Source organism: Sphaeramia orbicularis, chromosome 4 (assembly GCF_902148855.1).
Source record: "Sphaeramia orbicularis chromosome 4, fSphaOr1.1, whole genome shotgun sequence".
NCBI lineage: Eukaryota > Metazoa > Chordata > Actinopteri > Kurtiformes > Apogonidae > Sphaeramia > Sphaeramia orbicularis.
Window position 1 is genome coordinate 32,191,160 of NC_043960.1, and position 20,565 is coordinate 32,211,724.

The 20,565-nt window shown below is 37.7% G+C and overlaps 1 protein-coding gene across 4 annotated transcripts in view; it reads right to left on the reverse strand.

Moving 5' to 3' along the window:
- Positions 1 to 20,565, reverse strand: part of lpp (LIM domain containing preferred translocation partner in lipoma) — a 208,316-nt gene that overhangs the window by 93,712 nt on the left and 94,039 nt on the right. For 3 of the 4 annotated variants that reach the window (XM_030132580.1, XM_030132581.1, XM_030132582.1), the window contains 2 exons: positions 16,361 to 16,461; positions 11,292 to 11,414 (listed from right to left, as the gene is read on the reverse strand). In XM_030132580.1, the coding sequence (XP_029988440.1) occupies positions 11,292 to 11,414; positions 16,361 to 16,461 (224 nt within the window). The remainder of the gene's footprint in view (positions 1 to 11,291; positions 11,415 to 16,360; positions 16,462 to 20,565) is intronic. The other variant, XM_030132583.1, reaches the window with a different exon arrangement.

The window sequence follows — 20,565 nt, forward strand, 5'->3', positions numbered from 1 at the left end:
TATTATTTAAGGTAGCTAAGATAGTTGATGTTAGCTAGTGTCTGACCTTATGGCGACCAAAGGGATTTTTATTGATATTTGTTACAGGCCATATAATGAAGCACATAATACATGTTGTTGTGCTTTCTGTCTATGTCTCTCATATTTCAGAACTATTGTGATAGAAATTCGACATAAAATATAATATCATAAAACGTGAAAAATACCTTCACAAGTTTTCATGGATCCTCAAACTAAAATACGTACAATATATTATTCTTACTGCTTATCCTAAATTTCTCTTAGCTTCAGAAAAGAAAAACTACAACAAACAAAATATAAATGAACAAATATCAATGTGTCCTCGTGGATAGGTTTAGCTTCATTCTATTAAATTTTGACTATAACTAGTTATAAAACAGTGGTGTAATATTTATACTTCATAAAAAGCAGACATTAACTACTGGCACATATTAAGCAACTAATTATATTAATATCCATACATATGAGCTTCATTCACAGTCTGCTTTTACATTCACTTTCTACTGAATTTCATCCTATATTCTGTGACCTCAACTAAATTTTGCACTTTAAAAATTGTACTTCAAAAACTGTCTAGCTTTTCTGTTATTACTATATGACTGTTTGTTTCAATTTATTGTTATTACCTGTGTGTAAAACCTGTATTCTTTCATGGTGTGTGCTGCTGACCTCTTGGCCCGGTCACCCATGTAAAAGAGATCTCGATCTCAATGGGACTGTATCTAGTTAAATAAAGGTCTAATAAAAAATTAAAAAAAAAACATTCTACTAAAAGTTGACAGGCCACCCATGCCTTATGGCTGCTAACGTAGGGATTGGTCAGTAGCCATAGTGCGGATTAGGATAACGAAGAGCAGTGTTTCCACTGGTAAGCTTTCCTTACTGCCACACCATACATTTGATACAAAAAAATCTATAATAGGCCTACACATTAGGCTATACATATTAAAGTTTTGAATTTAAAAGTTTAAGGTTTTACAACATGGAACAGTGGTTGCAGTGGTAGCGTCTTCCATCTTTATTGGTTGGTTCTGCTGCCTGTAACTACCGAATCAACTGCCCATTTGCGCATGTGCAATGGCAACTCTACTTGGACAAACTGCCTGAAATGTGTTGCCAGAGATGTTCACAGTCAGACAACTATGTCATTGAGTATATCATGACTCAATAATTAATACCATATTTGTTATTAAATGTTACTAGCCTGTTAAATGCTGTTGCAATGAAGTTATTTTCTTTCCTTAAAAATTCAGAACAGAAACCAACCAACCCGCGTCATTGTTATATCATCTTAGGCTGAACACCATCCAAGATGATCGCGATCAGTTTACAGAAATCCAACCAAGGGTCTTCGTATGCTGTCACAGTGCTAAAACAAAGTGTGAAATAAATCTGAATATGCAAGACTAGATATGATGAGATCTCCGCAAGGGATGAATAACTGACATGGTGATGCTGTCCTCTGAGAGGTCTCCAGAGTGTCCATCCTCATAAGTAAAAAAACAACAACACTGTGATACTCTCAGAGGGCTGAGACGTCACCAGAGTCTAGAGTGTGTACTCTCTTCGATCATTCGACAGACACAATGCTTAGGACTCTTGGGAGCGAGCAGCGAGGGCCGATCATTCTGCCATGTTGTGACAGTGAGTGCTATCTGCGACGCATTGCCTGTTGAGAGATGGGAGTGTCACAACATGGCCTGACTGGCACAGTGTGAATTGAAGCTTCCTTTAGGGCACTTGTGTTGAAGGATCCATCTCAGCAGTGTTTCAAACACTCGGCTGCAGCTCTACTGTCAGCGGGCTTCAATAATGTCCAACGGTTTTTATATGGACATGACAACTTATTACACAGACATGAAGCTATTTGACACAGAGTAAAAATACAAACAGGCCAAAGTGTGCAATGCCGCGGCTTGTCTGCTGACATCGACAAGTGACAGTAACATAATGCCCTTCTCTCTCGTACTGTACGACACAAATAGAAATGTACTGCAACTTCTAATAACGTTCTCATGCTGTGTTGGGACATCTGAAAAAAATGAAAAATGAAGCCAACACATAAGTGCCACAATCTGCAGTTTCTTGAATGGTCACTTGAGGCTGGTTCCAATTCAGTACCACTAGACCACATGTTCAAATCCTTCATGGCAGAAATAAATATGTTTACAGGGTGGTACAAAAAATGTTTTGCTATCTATCACTATTCTCCCTGTTCATCTGTATGTATGAAATTTTAGATAACTTGCCTATTGTATTAAATTATTCCTGCTTAAAGTGCTGTATTATTAAGGACGTGGCTTGATATTATAGTACTGTTTGATTTTTTTGACAGACATCTCTAAGTTATTTATGCAAGACAGCTACAGGATTTTGAGATGCAAATTCAGGTACACCCTGTTTTCACTGGACTAGTGATACCTGTTTTCCTCTGGTGATCTGTATCACATATGTCCCTGTAAGACATTTATTTTGTCTATTTCCTGGTTGAGAACTATGTTAGCAGTGTTGGTAAGTGGTGAAGTGGTGTAGTGGTTCCGCTTTACAGCTGGAAGGTTCCAGGTTAAATTTTCACTTGGACTGGAACCTTTCTGTGTTGAATTTATCTGCTCTCCCATATGGCTTTCCCCCAGGTCATCCAGTTTCCCTCACCATTAAAAACAGGTACATATAGGCTAATTCTCCTGTCGGGGCCCTTGACCGTGGTGCTGATGAAGAGCTGGAGTTGGTCCCCAACCGCCTTTCATTGACAGCTTACTGCTCCTAATGTGCTGGTGCTATGTGCTAATGCTAATGCTAGGTTCTGTGTGTGTAATAGAATGGGTAAAATGCAAAAACCCAATTTTCCTATGGGGATAATAAAGTAAGTTGACCTTAAAATGTGTGTTTTAGGTGGAATTTCACGAGGTTCTGTTGTGATGTAGCACGAATATTGACTGAAAGAAAATCCCTCAAGAGGGCAACATCTCAAAAGTTGATGACATGCTTTACAGGACAGAATAAGAAACATTTTTTAAGCAGTGAGCCTTGACATCTGAAACAGGAAATAATGTCAGTAAATTTGAGTGAAAAACAAGTGTGAATGTGCTGTATGAAAAAGACATGGAAGGTTCATTTCTAAATCACTGGATATCCTCAGGTTATACTAGTCTGGTGCAAATAGGGCTTCAGATTAAGTGGACTAGATTAGCCAATGTTAACATTCATTCATTTGATTACAGACCCTTTTTTTTTTTTTTTTTTTTTTTTTTTACAGAATAGCGGAAATCTAATCTTTTTCTTGCATATCATCGTTCAGCCTTGTCAAATGTCTGTCCTGTAATCACACCAACTGGGATGACAATGAAAACAAATCTGCTTTAATTCACACTGGCATCTGATGTGTTGAAACACTGACCTGAAACCAGTGCGAATACATCAGAACCCTGCTGAGTCCATGTCAGAGGATCATATTCTCTTTACCTGAAGGACCCAAACAGCTAAACAGCTACTCACACTGGCTCGCGGCCAGGACACACTTTCGACATGGACACAAACAAGAGACGTGTTGGGTGCACTCTGCTGACTGGCTGTTAATTGAAGTGGAACCATGGCTGTGAATGAGTCTCACATGTTCGGTCCCAGAAACTTTGGCAGTGCCAGAAGGCTGCTGATGACAGTCGAGTAGCTCTTCCTCCTTGAATCCATCTGGAATGATGCTTCCCACACACACATACAAAGCTGCTCACAGAGTGCAATACAACTGGAGAAGTTTACCTCGGTGGTAAGTGTAAGTCATTTAGAGAGCAGAAGCTTTCAATATTTTATTAATTATACTGTGCATTATCATTCCGCAGAGTGTGGATGAAACAGACAGGAGGAGCTTTTTAATTTCAGCTTAAATCTTATCACACCACATTAAATCAGATCAGACCTGAGGGCAGCTTTAATGGAGGAAGTGCATTACAGGACAGAAATGTCACTGTTAGTGTTTTATTTATTCTTGTTTACTAGCGATCTACATCTGCACTGTGAAGACCTCCTCCCAGCATTGGAAGTGGAAATAAATAATTATCATTCATTGTAGGTTTTGTCTATTAATTAACTGTCATAATAAAATCTAAATGCCCAAAACGGTTCCACATTCTTAGGTTTTAGGTGAATACCGACCATATTATATGCAAGTCTGGCAATGTGACAGTTAGATTTCACAATGTGTAAAAAGATAGAACTCAATGTAATTTCTGCTTACTGACTCTGGAAAAGGTGACACTGTTTATTTCATGTGTCTATTAACAGATTAACTATTGCACCTGCTGCAAGCACTTGGCAAGATTATAAAAGAGGTAAATATAAATATATATTGCCAAAGCATCATATTTAAGAGGAAAAAAAAAACACATGCCTGCTATTAACAGTAGAATTCAAAGACACATAATGTGAGAGTGAAATCCCTTTTGACACCCTACAAAGTGAAACTCTCACAGGATGTAGTAGTATTTCAGCACGAGGAATGGTGATTTAGGTAACATTTGATTACTAGAAATTCAACAGAAGTCAGTGTGAATTAGAGGTCACAGCAGTCTACACTTCTGGAGCTTCCACCACAGCCGCGCAGCTGCTCTACTGCTTGATGAGCGCGCTATTTTGACATTCATCTGGGCCTCCTTGTTAACTCCCCCACAACAGATCTGATGTGCTTAGACAGGCCTGCGCTGCATATTAGTGAGACTGGTTGGGCGCACATTGCAGTGAAGCAAACTTGAAGGATTTAGCATGAACACTCTCTCTTGTGTTTCCTCCAATCATCATGCCAGACGTCGAATTAAAAACAAAAAGAACTAAATATTAGAGCAACATCAGAAATACTTGGAGGGTAGAGAGTATGTAGTAAAACGAGGTGGTGTCTCTTCTAGAACATGAAATGTTGTGAGTAAATGCAGCGGTGCAGTGGTACTGGACATGTAGATGATTAGACTCACTACTGTTGCAACATGAAAATAACCTCTTTACTCACCTCTGGCCCTTAGCTTTGAGGTTCTTGCATAAAATTTCACAAAACAAGTCAGCTGTGTTCACTTTTCACACAATCGGAAATAATATCTTTAGCACCAAACACAAAACATATGATCAAACTATATTTTTGGTACTGTTGCTGATTAATATACATTTGGGGGTCTGGTGGGTATTTACCGCAGGAGGAAAGTGAATGTAGGATGAGCTAAAAACAACTTGCAGCTATATTGATGGTAATGAACTTATATATGTTACTAAGTGTGGTTCACAGTGTTTTGCAGTTTCTACACAACACTGGAGCTCTGTGGCACAACAGAATAATAATAATCATCATCAGGCTTTGGCTCAAGGTTCAGTTTATTTAAATACCTGGATAAGTTCCACATCAGTGCACCCACAGTCTGGCAAGTGAAGCCACTGCTGTCAGTTTCTGGATAAACGTCTGCGTGGACGTCCATATGTCCCATGGACATGAACTGACAACTACATTTATGATTCTTGGGTGCTGTGTTGAATATTTTGAGCTTCACTTCATTATGTAGCTTGATTTAGGTTTATAGACAATATGCAAACACATACAGCTGAACCCCAAAAAAGCCATGAAAGCATGGAAAGCTATATTCACCCAGTGACACAAATCTTAAAGCTTAACAATAGTCACGACATTAATTCTCCTGTGTTCATCTGACAGTTCTTTTATGTTACTCACACAGTGTCTTATTTACTTTGCAGGCTGCTGTGTCATAAGACTGCTTTTGCACTTGTGAATAAAACAAAACTGCATGTTCACTTTGGTGAAAGGAACAGTCATTTATGTTAAATCCTCTGCCTTTGCAATGAAACATTACCAACTCTGTGCAATAATTGTCAAACACGTGATTACAATGGAGTATTCAAGAAAGATACTACAGAGCAGAACATTATTATCTGGTCTGACTTAATTTTTGCTGTCGTAGGATAAAGCAAACAAACTGTAACACCAACTTAGTTAAGTGTGTCAAATAACAAATGGCATCTAAGATGGAAGTGGAGAGAGAACAAATGGGAATTATATAATGATCACATTTCATTACCCACTGTTATGCCACAGAGAATACCAACTAAAGCAAACAAAATTGTTTTGATGTCTGTGAAGCATCAGTGCCGGCTGAGTGTTTGCAAGAATGCTGCTGCTTAGAATTTTATGAATGAGCAGCAACGTCCATTTAAATTTCATCTGGGAGGCAAACACACATAAGGTCCCCCTGCTGATTCCAAATTTAACGTCGGGAGGAAGATCCCCCTCCCAGAAGCTTGAAAGGGAGAGAGCAGGGTGGCCTATTGATTTTGGAGAGCTGGCTCTGTAATTGCTTGTGCGCAGAAAGCTGTAAATCAAGACCGCTCGTTACTCTCTGCTTATACAAGCGGAAGATTACTGTGCAGCAGTTGTGCCAAAGCTGGAGTATGAAACCTGGCCCATTACACAGACCAGTGTTGTGTTGTAGAATTATGCCTTGAAAAAGCCTGAGTACGGACTGACAGGAGCAGCTGGGTAGGGGAAAAGGTCAACCTGAGTTAATCAGCTAGAATCAGCATCAGCTGAGGAGAGAATAACAGCCTGTTTGTGTGCGTGTGCATATGCTCATAACACGGAAAAACAAACAATAAATAGAAAGCTCCGTCTTTACTGTGGGCAAAATCCTCAGAGCAGAAGACAGAGAAAAACAGAGAAAGAGCAAAAGTGCATTGTGGCCACAGAGAGAACCACAGGATGCTGTCTTAAATTGAAAAAAAGTAGGGTTAAGTCAACAAAATGTCTGATACATAACATTTCATGATTTATACATGTCATAACATCCATGTGTACTCCACTGAGACACAGGTGGTGCAGGTTCTCACCCATAACTCGCAAGAGCTTACAGTAGGTTATGATAAAAATAAACGTGCAGTGACTTTGACCCTGACAGGTAAAACTACCACCATACATTACTTAGTATGGCTGCTTGCGAGCTTGGCTCTCACTGAGCTGTACAGGTGCACATCAATTTTTCAATGCATGTTGACAAAAGCTTTCAAAGTCCTACTCTAATATATACTGTACACAAAGATATGCACTTACACTATATTTTATTTAGGAAAAAATGCACTGCTGGTTGCTCCGCATCCTAAAAAGTGTTTGTCCTCATATGCTGCAGGTATATATGAGTTAGCCTGTGTGTATTTTCAGTTTGATAGTATATGAATATTTGTGTGTGTTTGCAAGAAGGACAGAAAAAAACAAAAGTGAAGAAAACTCACGTGTTCTGAATAGGAACCGTGGCCTTGTAAAACTGGCATCGAGCTGTATGTGGAGGATATAACTTACAGCTAAATAAACACAAGAATCACACGCTTTCATGTTGTGAGTTTTTAAGCCATTCAATAGGCGACAAAACAAGGAATGCGATAATGGCTCATACAGCATTGAAGAATTGAAAAGAGTGTCATCTGATGGTTTCTGGACCATTGTTTTGAGGCCTTGGGGTAACATTTTAGACTTGACCATCTTGGCGGTCTGGCACCAGTGGGGACCATAGTTGGATGAGAGGTGGAGAGGGGGAAGAGTGAGGGATGATGGGTGAGATGCATACAGTTTAACTATGTTTCATAACAGAAATGTCAAATTTGAGTAATGTACAGTTGTGGAAAAAATTCTCAGACTATCAAATCTCATCCAAAACAATGATTATGCAATCAAGTACTAACTCCTGTGTGTATCATGTGACTAACACAGACACAAAAGAAAACATGGAATGCCTAAAAGCACTATTTTTGTCAGTACAATGCCATAGCTATTGATGTAAGAACTTAAGTGATTTTGGGGCCACCTTTAGCTTGGATTACAACATTCCCTGTGGCATCGTTTCAATAAAATTATGCCAACTGTCACCTTTGACCTGATCAATTGAAGCAACCCCAGATCATAACACTGCCCCCACAGGCTTATACTGTAGGCACTAGGCATGATGAGTAATCACTTCATCCACCTCTCGTCTCACCCTGACACATCCATCACTCTGGAACAAGGTCAATCTGGACTCATCAGACCACATGACCTTTGTTGACTGAAACATAGTCCAACCTGTATGCTCTGTATAAACTATAAACATCTGTAAACTGATGGTTGTTTAGGAAATGAGAAGCTCCTTGCTACATCTGTGAGTTAAGAACTTGCAGACGAAACGTAATTACTCACTGCAGTAATTATCCAGTGGAAGGATCTGAATTATTTGTTTAGTTAAGGTCCAGGTAGGGACATCTTTTTGGTCAGGCTTTGTATATTAATTACCACTGAAATAATAATGACATTGGTTACAGCTTTGTTATGATGGTGAAATACTGGTGAACTTAAAGGTCCAGTGAGTAGGATTTACTAGGATTTAATTACAGAAATGAAATTTAACAATTATTCAGTAATGGTGTATAATCACAAGAAAATACAAATTGAGTTTGTATCTACCAAGGGAGTGGGAAGCCTCCGTGGAGTCTGCCATGTGTCTACAGTAGATCAGGACAGGCTTCCTATTCTTTTTCCTCTTTTAAATCAGGCAGCATTCAGTGTCAAGGTGTATTACTCACAGGGTCATTACCCAGGACTGTTTGATTTTTTTGGAGCCACTGTAGGTGAAAGAGTAGTTGGTATTTAGTTGATTACAATCTGATACTTCACCACTAGATGTCCCTCCGAACCCTTAATGCTAATATTAACTAATATAGCAAAGTTATGCTAACAGGCTAATTAAGTAGCGGTAAATTTCATTAAAAATTTGCATAGCAAAATCCTCATATACTCATGTTAGTGGAACTTCTTGACCACAACTAAAGTAGAGCTATTACAAAAAAATACGTAGAAAGTAGCTCAGTAGGTGAATGAGCTGTTAATGAACTCATAAACAGCAGATAAAACCTTTTACCAACCCTCAATCTTAATGAACAGAAGATCTAAATACAGCCAAGGCCAGAATGACTCCTGGAAAAGAATGACTTAGTACTTCTACAGGTAAGTCAGCATTTAAATGACAGTCAGTGGGATCCAGGGATTTTTTTTTTAAGCCAGCATCTATCTTATTATATCATCTTGTTTATGGGCATATAATACCAATTTAGTAAAGTATGAATTTAACATCAATACCTGTGCCACTACAATAACCATGCTAGAAATCACTGGTCCATTTCACTGTCTTTAATGTCTATCATCTCAGAGCCACAGTGTTCACAGTGTTTGCATTGTGTGTCCGTTATGTTTCCATTGTGTGGTGCAATAATTTTCACTTTGTGTGTAGAACATCCACACTTAACCAAAAAGACTGGGAGTCACAAAACCAGAGCACGTAAGCACTTGCAACCACTGTCTTTGTGCCGACCGCGCTTGTCTTTGTTTGTCGTTGCCACACTGCACACTTCCCCTAAAATACCATGTGTCTGTGACTTCTCCTCAACCAAACTTTGTTAAGTCCTCCACCATCAGTCATTTTGGTCATCAGTCATTCATTTAGCCTGAAAATATAAGTTTTGAAATGAGCTTTAAGTGTTGAAACTATTTTGTTTTTCCCTGTGCTTTGAAATATGACATGTACTAACATAATAGGTCAAGAGATGTGAATACGTGCATGCTGTGTTATATGGAAGCACAGATCTTCATATGTACTTAAATGACCAGGCATTTCAATAATTTAACATCTTAACCCTGTTTGCAGGCTCTTGAATAAATAAAACAGAGAACATGCCAACATGGTAGGTACCTAGTACCACAAAACAAACATTATAATAGCAGCTTTAAGATGTATTTATCTAAGTGAAGTGAAGTCGGTGTCGCTATGTCTGTACGCTTCACAGAGGACACCCTTTCAGGTATTATTACGTTATTGCTAGAATATCTCACTAGAGATCTGATCTGCATGGCGTTAAAAACCCCTGAGCCTTTCTACTCCAAACACAATTGGTTCAGTTTTTTTATCCGCCTGTCCTACATTTATTGTGTGTCAAACAATTTAGTGAACTGCCCAAGGCTTTGACTTTTTGAAGTTGCTCTTAATATCGTTTAATATCAACTAATGATATAGGCCAAGACTCATTTTGTCTTCACTGCAAAACATCTCTGAAAGATGCAACATTTGGATGTGTTTTAGTATTTACTTGGGCTTAGAGAATTGGTGTTTTTCTAAAAAGCACCTGTACACAAAGCAGGTCTTGTTTTAGAAAAGTGTTTTCCAACAGCTGCTACAATAATGTTACTCAAAACCATAGGATATATCTGATGGATTATGAGAAGATTGTGAGAGGAAAAACAGCAAAGTGTTCTTAGACATTTTTATATTTTTCTCATCCTTTCTCAAATATATTTCATAACTTGATTTCTTTAGGACATTTAAGAACTTTCGAAAAAATAATAAACTTGTTAGAAGTCTGAAACATGCCATTGCCCTGAGTGGACAAGCCAAAAATTTTGGAAAGAAACGTTTCACTACTTAGTGCAGTATTTTATCAGGTCATCATATTGTGCAGTGGGCTGGAAGGTTACATCTACATTGGCGGCAACTCAGTTTTCAGTTCCCAGTATTTCATTTCAATGCATGTTCTTGTAGTTATCCCACTTATACCAAATAATTAATTATGATGTAAAATTCTTAATTCTGTAACCCTTCCCCATATTTTGGCAACTGAATTAACACAGCAAATATATACTGTATAATGAAATGAAATGAATGAATGAATGAGTGAATGAATTGTACTTGATAGTTTTAGCCTCATTCCATAATTCCTTTTCAGCATATTGTAATTCAAGACATATAAGAGGACATTTGACTCCTGCATCTACTCTTTGCCAGTATTTTGTAAAAAAAAAAAAAAAAAAAAAAAAAAAAGTGTTTTCAGAGAGGCAGAAGGGTTAAAAATGTATCATTACAAATTGCTAATCAGATTCTGTCAGATGACACCTGGTTATGACTCTACTGCTTTACTCCATGTCTTGAAATGAAACCTTGGAAAAGTGACATCACTTTTGTATAATGACACAAAACAGCATCAGATCATGTATATTTACATATAGTGCTTTCATTTGGACTAAGAGGAGAGAGCTGCTCACCCTGATTTTGGTTCCTGTAGCTTTAATCAAGGTAGATGTAAACTGACAACCTTGGACATTTATATATTCTAAAGGAATAGATAGAGATTCTAACTATTAAATAAGTGTGGTGCAGTAAAAAGTACAACATTCTCATTTTGTGGTCAGGTGTGAAGCACTGCTGGTAACATACTTGTGTGTTCCGTGGCTTGTATGGTGAGCTGCTCTCCAGATCTGCCAGGATGCTGGTAAGTGAGTCAATCTCAGCATCCAGACTGGAGCGCCTCTCTTCCAGAGTCTTCTCTGGTCCTTTCATCTGAAAGGAAAAACACATCACATATGCTGTGTAGCGGGTGGGCTCATAAAAAGAGCCATAATGACACTTAGTTAAGTTACCTTCACTTGCTGCACTCTACAGTTAAGAAAAGACATTCATCCATCACAATAACGAGTAATTCTGCTTTCTGCTCGCAGACATCCTCCCTCCTGCTTTTTTTCACACTTCTTACACCTTTGGATTACAGTTTCTGAGTTCATGTTTCACCTTGACCTTAGACAATCCTTTTGAAAGCCACACATCAATAGCAAAGGCTTCTCTCTGAGAGGAATGTGGTGAGAAATAAGAAACAACGTATTGTCTGAAAGAAAACTTTCACAACGCAGTGCACTATTCACCTCACGCTTTTCAGCACATTTGGATTTACAGTATCTTATTCTTCATGCATTATTCATCATAATCTCATTCAGCTGCTTTTCAAACAAAAAGGTCAATTCTCAGAAATTAAAGTCAGATCTTTTTTTCATTCCATATTTTAACTGGTGCTCTACAAAAGATGATAAGAACTGCTCCAATTTTAATTTAACTAGTTTATTATCAGAGTAAGTTGTAACAGGATCACTCCTTCATTCTTTTTTTGCCTCACCTTGGAAAAAAAAACACACAACTCGAACATATTAAAAAATATCTTAGCAAAAGGGAAGCAAAACAAAAACTCTTGCACAAAAATCTGGAAAGTAGTGAAAATGATTTGACCATTAGTGACACAAGGTTTTCTACTAAATTCCCGGGAATTTCTCTGTGGAATGACAGATATATTTTTAGTCCTCTGAACTATGCTGCAACTGCAAGAAGACTTCTTGCAATTGCCTGCGGGGGCTTTTGAGTTGGCTGGATCAGTGACTGCTTCTTATTCTAATGTTATGTGTTTGGATTACCTGTCACAATCTATTACAGGCAGGGCTTGCCTCCATTTGGAGCGTAGCTGCTGCTTAAAAACATCTAAGGCAATCACGAGCGGGGGTAAACAAAAGCAAAACACTAATGGCTTGTCTCAAATCAACAAAAGAAAAACAGGCAAACTTGTTTAACGGTGATAACGAGGAGGATGAAAGGGGAACATAGCGGGAATGAACTGCAGATCTGTGTTATGTGTTGGAATTTGTAGCGTAGGGCGTCATAATATGGACAACATCCATAATGAGAGATGTCTGCTTTTGTTTTTCTATCTTGCTAAAAGTTGCAGCATTTACTTGTCATAATCCAGACATCTATCTCAGTCGGGGCAAAACAGACTGTCCTCCGAGAGACAACCATCTATTAATCATGGATTTAGTCATTCAATATGTCTAATTTTGCTACTGAAGCACAGAGAACAAGATATCAAGACATTTAGATTGATATCTATCCATTCAGCTCTGGCTGCAGTGCACATAATCAAAATGCTGGTGGTATATTAATGAATTAAGTTGAATGCCCAGGGTGATTCTAATGGCGACGTGATAGAAGAAGAAATGGAAAAATGAAATCACTTTCCAAAGTAATTAGACACATTCAGGCTCTATATATATTTCTCTCGTATGTGCTGTTCAGAAGGAAAGAGACCGTGACAACAATGCACCATGGTAAAAACTGAACAGAGGTGCTTATTATAACCACTGTTAAGTTCTTTTAAAGGTTCAATAAGTACAATTTTAACATGCATGTGTGCTCCAGTAACAATGGGGTAGGAATCTGATTTCTCACATTAGCTATTCCACCTTAAAGATAACAGCTCCTACATGATGACAGCCAGTGCAATGATTTCTAAACAGAGGGATCTGATTGGTTGCCTTTTGAAAACCTGAATGCTCTCTCCTGAGCTCCTCTACAGCAGCAACACTGTACAACACTGGCTATCATTAGCTTACAGATGGAGTTAGCTGACATGAACATTCAATCTGCTCCAGGCTCAACACAGACTCCAACATAAAACATTGCAACTGTCACTTTAAAAGCATCTGTCAATTTACCTCAATCACTCATCTGTCCCTTGACTTTTGCCACATATTGTTTTATTTACTGTCTCTTCAACCCCTTGCTGTTTATAGTAATATTCTAGTAGCGCGTTGACCCATGGGGATCCATGGGTTCTAGATGTGGTAGTTTGTATGTTGTTGTGTATTCGTGCATGCTGTACCGCATTTGTCCAGCAGTCACTGCCAAAGCATTCTGGCCATAGCAACTTGCTTGTAAGGTTATTGTATTCCAAATTACTAATATCTCCCAAAATACTGGTCCTATCAGCTTGCTGTTTTTGCTAGTCTGTTCCTTGACCAAAAATATATAAGCATGCCAAACTGCAGTAGTCGGCTCTTTCTGGATTTTGTGTTAATCCCCAGATACACACACACACACACACAGAGGCCACTTGGCTTTTACAATATAGATGTTTATAGTTATGTTCTTTTTTTTTTTTTTTTTTTTTTTACAATGTTCCTGTTGCACCATGGGCCTTAAGAGTTTTGCAGTTTCAGTCTACTGCATGTGCTGTACATAAAGCAAGACTGACAATAAAGCTTTGGCTAAAATTTACATAAAACGTTATGGAAAAAAAAGTACATTGGAAGTGATTGGATGATATTTTCCATCTTTACATGAATGAAAACACTCTTCAAGGAGTGATATTTTGTTTTGTTTTTTTACATGGAATTATATATTTTAAAACATTTCTCTGGGGTCTACACAAACTGTAAGTGCTATGCTTGGGTCTGAATTCTTCATTAATTCAACTCCACAGGTCCATCTTCAACCCTATTTCTGAGGTCATTTTGAGCGCTGGCCCTTTACATGCACATGAGCCACTTCATGCCCCACCCCCTCCAGGCTGTCAGCAGTGCTGTTCTGTCCTGTTCAACCAACAACTGAACATTTTAGGTAATCGGCTTGAAGTTTGGACATATTTTCAGTATGGACTACAACCGCTGCTGCTGACAAGCCATTATGGTGTACTAGGAGAAGTGTTTGTCAGAAGTCTTGACCTTATATGTGCAAATGTTGTGACAAAACTAGTTATAAAACGTAACAAATGAAGAAGGAATTAAAACGGATTGTAGAAATCCACTCGATTTTTGCCAAAATGAATATAAAGATAGCTGTGCAGCACCTGGAGGGTTCAAATTCAAACTTTTTGAACTATTAGGGTCCAAATACACAAATAAATGTACCAAAGACTAATAAAAGTGGGTTTAGAAAAATATGACTCTTTTAACTATAATTTGCCTACACAGTTACTGAAAGAACAGAGGTCCTAAATTATCAAGAGTAAAAATACTTATTTTGTAAGCTTTTTTAAGTAATATATTAACATATAAACAGTATTATATGACTAAATCTTGTAGTGTTGGGTCTAGTGGTACAAATGTTGGTTTTGTCCTTTCTGGGAGGTTGTTGAGGTTAACAGGGTCACACTAAAACATATCAAGTGTCAATATAGCACTTTACCAGCTTTAAAGAATAAGTCCACTCTGTGCTGCAGATGTTATGTAAAGTAATATAAAGGTAAGGACAACAAGATGATTCAAACTTTCAGGTGATCATAACTGAATGAATATTTAATATCTCATTTAAATGTTTTGATCCCTCTAAACTGTACACATTGAATGTTTAATATTTTATATTTTGTTACATGCTTGAAATTTTTGTCAAAGGTTCTTATTAAAAGGAGTAAATTAATCAAATAAGAATATCTACATTTCTGATTGTCAAGTATGTGATTCAAATTGTAAAATGAGTCATTACCTGGATATGAAATCACCTTAACCAAGGTATGAGATATCAGTCATGTTGTATAATCCCAATTGTACTACTGTATTACTCTGAATATTACACTTCTGAATGATCATATACGATACTCAGGCTGCGTAATTTAATCTATAACAATACCATATGATGTTTTGTTGCTGAAAAGTATGGTTGCAAATTATTTTATTCATTAATTTAGTTTATTAAATATCGTAATGTGTGTAAAAACGCAGCATATTTTACAATATGAGCTGAAGGTAATATTTTTCAATGCATCACTATGTCATATTTGCAATGATATGACTTGGTATTTGAATAAAAATGATCTTTGACTTTATAAACTCACAGGAATGTTCTTCAGATTTGCAGCTCATTCGGCTTGAAGGACTTGGTTCACTTCTCTTCTCCAAATGTGCATGTGTTAAGGGAAAGCAGCTCAGCTGATGAGAAACCACTAGTTAAACAAGACCACAAAACTGAGAAATGTAACTGCCATCGCCCTGCACTTTTAAGACTAAGCCTATCAATATTTGACTATATTTTACATAGAGGTTGACTCCACTTGATACAAGATATACTGTTAAACCCTTACAAGTTCTACATACATAAAATGTGTGGGAAGAGTGGTGAATTTACATGCATTGCATAACTTATTTGAATTATGTAACATTCTGTCTCCAGACACACAAAGGAAGCATTCATTTAGGAGAGAAAACTGGTCAGATCAAATGAGGGGCTTGAGCAGAGAACTTCTTTTTGTGCTTACGGTGAACAAAGGAATGTGAAGCACTTGGAGGATTTCATAGCAGAGGTCAAGTGCTATGAGTGTCAGTCACATTGCAGGGGCCAGATATCTCAGGAGGGCCAAATGCCTGTGGGTATTATGACCAGAAAACAGAAGAAAAGTGGCCACACTCTACCAATAGGTGTCAGCCTTCTATCCTTCCTACATGGGAGCTTTCACAAATTAACTCTGTTTGTGTTGTGTACCGTGGATACTTGAGTTTGAGCGGCTGGCTTCAGGCAGCATCTGGAGCTGGACGTCTCTGCAGTTGGCGGCAACTCAAACGAAGAGACAGTTTTTTTGCTGGACCGGGTACATGAACTCGGTGTAGCGCTCAGGGCTGTCTCGCTTTCTGTGCTGACTCTTCGAGAGTTACTGACAACCAAGAAAATTTAGCACAAGCAACTGCTTCTCTCACCTGATAATCGTATGAGTTCACTGGTGGAGGAGGGAAGGAACCGGGGGATGATGGGAGACCGGCGGAGTCTTCAGCAGGTGGTGGAGGGGGAGGATAGTCTGCTGGGACAGAGAAACAGGCACAGAGAGAAACATTCAAACACTTCCCCTTTTTACTTGATTCAGTCATAAAAATAAACACTAAACCAGTAAATTCACAATAAACCTTCTTTTATTTTAATGATCTTATTTACACTTTTAATAGAAATACCACTGAGGCTTAAAATGAGAATAAGAAGAAAAAGGAAAAGCAACTCTTGTAAACAGAACAAATGTAAGACTAAAAGTACACATATCTGTGATAACACACCACATTAATACATGTACATCACCATCAAGGTTTATCCTAAGTTTATAGAGGGCTGTGGGGGAGTGATAGATTGTTTTGACTAACAAGAATGCATTTTGTGCAATTTTGGATCAATATTAATAAAACTTTTAAAAGCAGCTCAGAGAATTGAGAAACAAGTATGCTCATTTATAAACACAAATTTAATTTCAACCAAAACTATCTATTCAGGCTAATGTGGTGTCTTTTCTTTCTAGAACTAAATGAATGCAAAATCAGTTCACAACATCAAAATTATCTGAATGACAGATCCAGTGCTTGTAGTTGGTAGCCAATGGACTACCTTAGCAAGGTTCTGAAGTATCCTGACTGTTATGTTAAAACCGCATGGTTCCATTATTATTATTCTCTCGCCACTTTGAATGCAAAATTGACCCCCTGAACATTAACAAAAAGTAAATTTTATTTGGCCAAAAATTCAAGCCCGGCAATTTTTTTTTTTTTTTTTTTTTTTTTTTTTTTTGAAGTCCCACAAATTTTTTTTTTTTTGAAAAATGAGTCGCCCCACCCCCTCAAAAATAAAAAATACATTATGCAGATGGGAGCCCACCCCAAATTTTTTTCCACGTAGAAAGATGAAACTTGGGACAGACATAGTCCATGTTCAGACAATTAAAAAAATACATTATGGCCCCACCCTGAACCCAACAGGAAGCCCTATTAGGCGGACGTGGGGACGTATAAAATCACAAAATCAGATGTTTCGACATCTCCTCCTAGGGTTTTCATCCAATTTGCACCAAACTTGATGAAAATCACCTGCACCCATTTGTGGCAAGAAGTTATCAATTACATTTTTGGTAAAATGTTGGGCGTGGCGGAGACAAGCTCACAATGAAGCGGCCATTTTCAGAAGTATAAAAGTGTGTGTGTATCACAGAATGTCAGATTGAGTGCACAATATGGTGTCTTCTCACTGTTGGGTGGCCTCAGCGGTCGCAAGGGAGGCGATCGGACCGGAGAGCGAGGGCCATATCACTGCTTGCAGGTTTAATTTATTAATTAAAATCTCAATCGACTGAAACATTTTCTAGAGAAATAAGGTGAAGTGATGTGAAATTGTACATTTTTGCTAAAAAACGGAACATATTCTTGGTAGACCTCAAAATTCCCCTGCCTTGGCCTAGGTCTTCCACAAACTGTTCCAAAATGCTGGAGCACAGACTGCACCTTAGCCCTCTGAAAACCTGGTTAAAACACTGGACATACCTGAGTGGATTTATGCTGTATTAGGGGTATTAAATCATAAATAGCACACAAAGGTCAAAGTGAACATTTGTGCATATTTAAGGAATCCCAATCAAGGTGTTGCTGAGATGTTATGTTCACAAAAATGGGACAAATAGACAGATGAATGGATGGACAGACCAACGACATGAAACATAATGCCTCTGGCCACTGTGGACGCATAAAAAGCACAAGCCAGTTATTCCTATGAGAATATTTGAGCAATGTTATACCTTAATATGGATTTTAAAAGGTCACCGGTGTCTCGAGTGAACACTGAAGTGCAATACATCATGTCCTATTGAAGATAAAATGTGCACCATATTCTTATACTATGATATGGACAAAACAGTACACAATGTAATGATTATATGGTAATCTGTGTTGTATGTGTAGGAGTTTTTCCATATGTTCATCTGTGGAATTTTAATGATTCTGATATTATAGTCTTTAATGCATGATGACTTAATGCATTAGATTTAGAAGCAAATACTAACCTGATGATGTCTGGGTAGAACATTTAAGAAACTCACAGGACTATAAATCTACATATCCATATTCTACGTGTAGAGCGAACACTGATTATTTGATCTAAAAAAAAAAAAAAATCTGCATTATTTTGATGGCCAATTTTTGTAATTTTTAACTGACAAAAATGCCAACATTTTTACAGACTGCAACCTTTTATTCTTTTCTTTTTTCATATGCCTTTGATCAGCATTTAATCTATTTATTGTCAAAATAAGTGGAAATATGTGTCATTATTAACTGTTTTATGAAACTGGCTTCAGTGAAAATGCTGGGAAATTAGGATTCTCATAATGTTATACATGAACATAACTTGTTGTCTCAAATATGTCTTAACTGTAAAATCTAATCAGAGGCTGTACAGTTATTACAAAGAATATGTAATGTTGCTTTGTCATCCCCATCAATGAACTGTCACATAATTGCAGCAATTTGGTTAACTAAGAAGTACTAATCTGGGGTAAGCATGTGTTTTTTTCAGCCTGAGATTGGAAATGTAAATGTTGTGTTACAAATGGGTTAAGACTATGTGTTTGTTCTGCCAGAAGAGGAGAAACAAGCCAAATTTGTAGTTCTAAAGTCCACACTAATCCAAGGATTGCCTCCAACCACATGTTTCCGACAGGATAAGGAGTTACGTGCCAAATTAAATTCTGATTTGGCTTCTTTCGGCACAGGACTGAATCATTTGACCATGTACTTCTAAATACCAAACCAGACATGAGCTTTGCAAATTAAAGGCTTTTATGAGACGTAATGGGAATTTGTTCCAATGCTAAGACTTTGATGAATCCTGTTCAGAAATTCCATGGCTTGCTTTCCATTTCTTTTATCTGTTTTCATTAGAATCTAATTGATGTCATCAATGTAGTTTATCCAAGGCAGCTGACCAAATTAATTAAACGCGGTTTCTGAGTTGCCTCGACAAAAAAAAAAAAAGAAAGAAAATGAAGGCAGAGAGATAATGCAGCATGGTTAAAATTGGACACATGTCTGCGTCTTGAGCATTACAACATTTCACAAATTTGTGAGCATTGCATTAAACATTCCCTCTGGGTGCCTGAGGCCTCCATGTGAATTGTTTATATAATAACCTTGTGACCTCCACTACAACTCCAGAGTGTAACAGCTCCTCTAAACCTCTGGGAAAGAAAATAAAATATGCTGCTCGACAACAAGGCTCTGCCCCACTCCGCCCCTCCCTCTCCCTCCCCCCTAGTCCAGCGTACATCCTTTTTGCCTGAATATAAGTCACTTGTAACTTGTGGCTTACAGAGAATTAAAACATTAAGTTTCATGTACATTTCTCTCGAACATCAAAGATGTTTTGGATTCATCATTTCAGGAAACACAAGAGTTGTAAATGTTTCAGAAATGCATGTTTTATTGAATAGGTCTTAGAGTTCTGTATATGGAGCAGTTGGGAAGCAAGACTTGGAGTCTTACGGCATCCGTGCTCAAAGGATGTTTCCGGCTATTTTCACCCTCGACCTTATTTCCCTTATTATCTGTCATTGTGCCTGTCATTTACTGAGACGTGTTAATGTGCTATATAAAACACAATTAGACCTAGTGTGTCATCATGCACCCGCTTAAAGCACATGGATTCATAAACAAATGCTCTCAAATTGTAGCTGTCTGCTTTAGACATTGTTTATTTTATTTATTTATAAGGGACTGTCAAATTTGAGGAATATTTCAATATTTTAAGGAGATAACACACTTTTTCTGGCCCTGTGTGATAAAGGCAGACAGATAAACTGAGCAAAATTGATTCCATGCATTATTGCTTTCTGGCGTTTGTCAGCCAAAAAATCTTAATGCTGCACAAGAGCTTTTAACACTTATGGCTGACCAGCTTGACAAAGCTCTATTGGACATGTTTATTAGCATGGCTTTTTTTTGCTGCAGCTAAACTCTAACAAAAAACAAAGAACAAGATGCTATTTACTTCATTATTTTACTACTGTTATCATGGAAGTGCTCTATGAGCTCTTCTTCCTCCTTGTTGATAAAGGTTTACAGCTCCTCAGCTCATAAATAAGAGTGTATATTGAGAATGT